This window comes from Perca fluviatilis, chromosome 20 (assembly GCF_010015445.1).
Source record: "Perca fluviatilis chromosome 20, GENO_Pfluv_1.0, whole genome shotgun sequence".
In the NCBI taxonomy this organism is placed as follows: domain Eukaryota; kingdom Metazoa; phylum Chordata; class Actinopteri; order Perciformes; family Percidae; genus Perca; species Perca fluviatilis.
Genome location: NC_053131.1, coordinates 15,083,443 through 15,089,148, shown reverse-complemented (window position 1 = coordinate 15,089,148; position 5,706 = coordinate 15,083,443). Strand labels below are relative to the sequence as shown.

General features: G+C 37.7%; 1 protein-coding gene across 5 annotated transcripts; it reads left to right on the top strand.

Moving 5' to 3' along the window:
- The first annotated feature begins 607 nt into the window (after positions 1-607).
- LOC120548818 (E3 ubiquitin ligase TRAF3IP2-like) lies at positions 608-5,492 on the top strand. Of its 5 annotated transcripts, none has more exons than XM_039785313.1 (10): positions 608-637; positions 859-911; positions 1,413-1,540; positions 2,802-2,949; positions 3,151-3,314; positions 4,241-4,329; positions 4,424-4,492; positions 4,747-4,851; positions 4,940-5,014; positions 5,138-5,492. In XM_039785313.1, exons 2-10 carry the CDS (start codon positions 901-903, stop codon positions 5,306-5,308), a joined length of 960 nt encoding a protein of 319 aa, XP_039641247.1. In that variant the 5' UTR covers positions 608-637; positions 859-900; the 3' UTR covers positions 5,309-5,492. The 5 variants fall into 5 exon arrangements, with proteins under 5 accessions (XP_039641247.1, XP_039641245.1, XP_039641246.1 ...); XM_039785311.1 differs by having other exon boundaries at positions 859-1,312; XM_039785312.1 differs by lacking the exon at positions 608-637 and adding an exon at positions 642-677 and having other exon boundaries at positions 859-1,312.
- The last annotated feature ends 214 nt before the right edge of the window (positions 5,493-5,706 follow it).

Sequence of the window (5,706 nt, the reverse complement as noted above, 5' to 3'; positions counted from 1 at the left end):
GTCCTGTGGACTCTGCACTTTAAAACCATAAGCATTACAGAACATGCAGCAACAGGGGGAAATTGACAGCAGAAATCCGTCACTGTAATGTGCAGCTGAGGAGTTTGTGTAAGTGATTGAGTCTTTGTGGTTTTCCCTCAGGCTAAACTTGACACCTGGACAACATGAGCTCAGAACATATGCAAATTCCTTCCACCCGGCAATTAGAGAGCGCTCAATAGGATATGGGAGCAATCTTTAATTTAACACATGTTCATAATGGTTCCAGCTTTTTAATTGTTCGGAATTTTATTAGCTGTTTTTGTGGAATTTTGTTTAAATATAGCCTTGTTATTCATTTGACACAGCAAAGTAAATCAAAGTATCATAGCTCCTGTTGCTACCTCTATAACTGAAAACAAATGTCTAAGTAAATCGTTTTGACAAAAACGTTTTGATTAGTAAATTCAAAGAATAAGACTTTTGAATGTTGTCCTCCTCAACCAATCTTTTATGGACACTCTGGCTGAGCAACCCAAACACTTAATTCTCGTCTCTGATTGGATGCAGCTAAAGCATGAAGAATTTGCATATAGCAGGCTGGAACACACACAAGCCTCTGCACCCACAGCAATGAAAAGAATCCAGCAAAGAACAGGTATGTCATTGTTCCTTCTTTTCAGAGTCCTTGTGGCCTGGTATGTAGAAAAGACATTTTATCTGAGAATATGTTTTTACGTGGTATGTACTGTATATGTTAATAACTGCATGTAAAAAAAATATATATATATTTAACTATACTGCCAACTTGTAATGTAATTCTGTGTTTTTTCTTCTCACTGTATGGAGATAACTAACTTTTCTGCTTCTGTCTTGCAGGAATATGCTGAAGTAACCTGTTTAAGATGGAGACATCTCAAAATGTACCAGAGGTAAAAGTTTTGCAAATAACAAATAATAAGTCAGAAAATTTCCTTCAACCGTTAAGGGCTGAAGTTACAGTAAACCAAATCTTTCATGCTAATCCACACCATGATAGAGTCTTACCATCCTGTTGCACGGATGCAGATTATTTCTGCCAAAAAACATTGCGTAAAGTTGGACAAGTGAACCAAGAGTTTAAGAGTCAGCCAGCTCGTGATGGGCAGCATTTTGAGCTGACAGAACACAGAGAGCCAGAAGATAGAGGAGCGTCTCCCACCAGGATGAATCTCCATCACAGACCTCGTCCTGCAGAGACCAGGGAGGGTGACACCAGAGGAGAGTGCTGCTGTTGGGTCTGTGGACCTAACCGGGGTGGAACAAAAGAGCCTGCAAACAGAGACACAACTAGGTGCCTGAGTGTTAGGAAATCAGTCAAAGAATGGAACATAATTTGTATTTGCCTCGAGGTTAATTTGGGATTAAATATTCGATCTATTTTTTATTTTCAGGGGTGAAAACGATTCTCAGCTTCAGAGTGATGAGGAGGATCTTGAGCCTCCCTTGCCGCTAAGATCTGATAATGAGTGGCCACACTACAGATCCCTTCCACCTTCTCACCACTACATGCACAACTACAGTAAGAAAAACTCTATTAAGTATATTGAATTCCTTTTTCAATGAGGGCCAAAAATAGTAAATTCTAAAGAAGAAAAAAAGATGATGCCATTAGCAAATAGTCCAAACATTTACTTAAATAAAGTAGCAATACAACAATATACAAATACAAAGTACTTCATTACATGTAAAAGTCCTGAATTCAAAATCCTACAAGTAAAAGTACAAAAGTATTATCTGCAAAACTGCACTTGTAGAAGCCTATTAAAAGTAAAAGTAGTCATTACGCATAAGAATTCTCCCTCTCAGAACTGCATCGGATTATTATTATTATTGAGGAAAAAAATGTATGTGTATGCAGCACTTTAATTTTGTAGATGGTCAAGGTAAAACAAATTCTAGCTACTTGATATACTGTTGGGTATTTTAATCTATAACTATTTTGGTTTAGATTTACTATTGTGGGTTGGATCCTTGATTTTAACATTTTAATTCTAACAGAACTCCGAGAGTAAGGCTGAATGGATGCATGTCAGGAGAATTGTGTTCATCCAAAGGTTCCCCTCAGGGCTGAGTCCTTTCTCCGCTCCTCTATATTCTGTATACTAATGAGTGCCGCAGCCGTTGCGACAACAGATTCATTTTAAAGTTTGCTCACAACTCTGTTATAGTTAGTCTCCTCCGTGCCGATTGAAACAGCCATATGGTCCTGTTGTTGATGTGTTTGTAAGTGTACCTCATAGTACTGTCATCAAGGGACAGGTGGTAGACTCTGTAGACTACTACAAGTACCTGGGGATTTTTATTGACTACAAGCTGAATTTGAATTATAACACTGAAATGCTGTGTAGCTATCTTAGTTTCATTTTGGAAAGACCCTCATGGTCCTATTTTACAGATGTTATATTGAGTCTGTTTTAACTTTTTCTTTTGTCTGATGATACTTTTGTCACTGTATGCCTTGCTGTTAAAATACAGTTGAAAATTGAATGCTGTAAAATTTGAATCTGTAAAGTAACTGTTTATTTCAGATAAATGCAGCAGAGTAAAAAGTATGACACGTCACTCTGAACTATAGCAGAAAGTGCTCACGTAAGGTACCTAAAATTGTACAGTATGAGTGAATGCGTAGTTACTTTCCACCACTGTCAATAGCAGCAGGTGTATTTTTATTAATATGTAGTCTATATGTACAGTATTTGAGCTCAAGCTGTCAACCTCTTTCTCTCTAGCCTTAGTTAGTCATTTTCTGCCTTTATCATTTGCTTAAACTATATCCACAGACCTTTATCATACAGTGGATGTCAGGTATTATCACTCTGCAGGACAAGGGCAGTACAACCTCAATCCCATCAACACACTCCCTCCTCAGTCATGTCACCACTCCACTCCCTGCCAGTACAGAGGAACCTGGAATGACTCCCAAAACTGGTAAAAATGTTTTGAAATACAGACTACTCCCTTACTAACCAGTAAATAAATCCATAAAGTTCTTTCAAGCTCATTGTTAACGTTTGTGAAAAAATGCAGTGAACCTGGTGGTGCAACTACTTTGCATATTACACGGACCTGTCACATGTCAGCACTATTCAACTGAAGAGCCTTTTGTTTATTTTTCTTTATGAATGACAGCGTGGCTCAGGGAAGTGTCTCAGTTAACATGCCTCAGTTCTCCGTGCCCCGTATGGAGGGCGTGTCGCAGGTCAGCGGGATGAACCTGAGCTCAGCAAGAGCAGAGGGATCGGTCTCACATCCACATGAGAAAAGAAGAACCATCAGTCTGCCTGAAGAGTGCCGTGAGTCACTTTCATTGTCTTATTTGAAAAGGAATGTGCTCACGTTTAAAGGACTGGGAAGAAATAATTGTGTAGGGCAATTAGTCTTAATCTAAAGTTACAACGGGAAGCAGAGTGTGTGATCTATTCCATGCGGTTTTTATAAACCTGCCAGGTCTGTTTAGCGGAAATAAAAATACATTTTAAATAAAGGATACACTAAATTGTTACCTCTGTTGTTTATGCAGGAGGTGAGTTTGTCATAGATCATAATAATGTTGGGTAAGATAACCAGTGAGACAAACACCAGTCAGTGCAATACTTAAAGTGCTCATATTATGCTTTTTGGCTTTCCCCATTTCCTTTATTGTGTTATATATCTTTTTTGTGCATGTAATAGGTTTACAAAGTGAAAAAGTCCAAAGTCCACCCCAAAGGGACTTACCATCTCCAACAGAAAAGACTGTTCACAAACTGCTCCAAACAGCTCTATTGTAGTCCAGCCTTTACTTCAGAGACAAACATGCGTCACTTTGTAACACACGTTATAATGCTCACCTAGCTGCTAGCGTAGTACGCCCTCATACTCTGCAACTGACTAGCTAGCCGAACTTACAGCGCATGTGCGACTCCCAACAAAGATGGAACAGAAGTGAGATGTCTCACTCGGCAGCTAAAACAGAGAGCTCAACACACAGGGTGAAAAGAGGAGCTGCAGCAATGTGCAGTATAACAAAAATATATGGTGTTTTCTGAAAATTAAAACCACATAAACCTATGTATGAGGTACAACCTCTAAATACAATTATGAACCTGAAAATGAGCATAATATGAGCACTTTAAACATCCATTGCATGGCATTACATACATGTCTTTCTATTTAACTAACTACAATATGATACATTCTGAGTTTAATATGAATGTTATTATCTTTTTCTTCTTCTCAGGAAACGTTTTTATAACTTATTCTTCAGACATTTCTTCAGAGATAATTCCCTTTGTAGACTTTCTCACAAAGCAAGGTTTTCGACCAGCTGTAAGCTATACAACCTCTTCGCTCAAAAGTCAGATTTAAAACAAAAACCAAAGAATGTGACGGTTCACTTACAGCACTGAATTCAATTTTTCAGATTGATTTATTTGATAACCCCATCAGACGCATGGATATCAACAAGTGGAAGGATAGTTGCCTGAAAGATGTAAGAACCAGATTTTATCAGATTCATGTACATTTTAGTATTTCTTCTGTTATATTGTCACATAAAATCAGTGTTAGCAGTAGTACCAGATAATCAGTAATGACGTAGAAGACAAAATTAGACTAAATGTGACTTTATACTTAAATATTCTATGTTTCATGTCCATTTTAACTTTAAAAAAAATTCAAACATTTGTGTTAAATTTGTGTTTTCAGGCAATTGAATGTGTCTAAATTTTTTGTTTTTTTATACAGCAATCAGCCCTGATTGTCATCGCCATCAGTCCAAAGTACAAGGCGGACATTGAAGGATGTGTAGTGGATACCCATGATCTACACACTAAATATATTCACACCATGGTGAGAACATTCACATACATTTGTTTAAAATCATTCTGAGAAGAATTGCTAATAATAGGTACTTAAATGTTAAATCTAATTTTGCCAGATGCAGAATGAATTCATCCAGCAAGGCAGCTTGAATTTTAGATTCATACCGCTTCTCTTCTTTAATGCATCCCAGGTCAGAAAGGATTTTTGTTTAATAACTTAATGTTTTGCAGATACTCAAATGCTTCCATAATTTCTTTCTCTTAAGCCGGTCTCTACTACAAAAAATAAACATGTATATGCACTCTCCTTACAGAAACACGTCCCAAATTGGCTTCAGAACACGCGTGTTTACCGCTGGCCGCAGGATGCTGAGGATGTGTTACTGCGGCTACTCAGGAAGGAGAGATACGTTCCTCCTCCTGTTCCTCCGGAGCTCTCCCTCATCATCAGGCCTGTGGCCCCCAGTGCTGCAGCTACACTATAAAGACACACAGTGTTTATGCATTTGTTTAAACATTTGTTTTTGACTGAGTTTATTAGGAGCATTGTGCAGCTTGTGTGTTTTAAAAGTTCAGAACTGATCCATTGGTGAAGTGAATAACAGCTTGTATTGTATCGAATGTTGTTTTTCAGATGTTTCAATAAAGTTTAACACGTTTATTCACATACCACACACCACTTTATTCCAAAATGAAATATCTCGACAACTATTGGATGAATTTCCGTGAAATTTTGACATTCATGTTCCCAAGAAGAAGGAAACCCAATCACTTGTGATCCTCTGACTTTTCCTTTTGTGACATGTGTGGTTTAAACTGATATGTCTCTATTGTATGGATTGTCATAAAATTTGGTTTTGACATTAATGTTCCCCTCAGGATT

Bases quoted from the DNA above. Each gene is read 5' to 3' on its own strand.
- LOC120548818 (XM_039785311.1), top strand. From the start codon at position 885: ATGGAGACATCTCAAAATGTACCAGAGGTAAAAGTTTTGCAAATAACA. The intron at 1,313-1,412 runs GTGCCTGAGTGT...TTTTATTTTCAG, and splicing joins GCAAACAGAGACACAACTAG to GGGTGAAAACGATTCTCAGC. The intron at 4,493-4,746 runs GTAAGAACCAGA...TTTTTTATACAG, and splicing joins AGGATAGTTGCCTGAAAGAT to CAATCAGCCCTGATTGTCAT.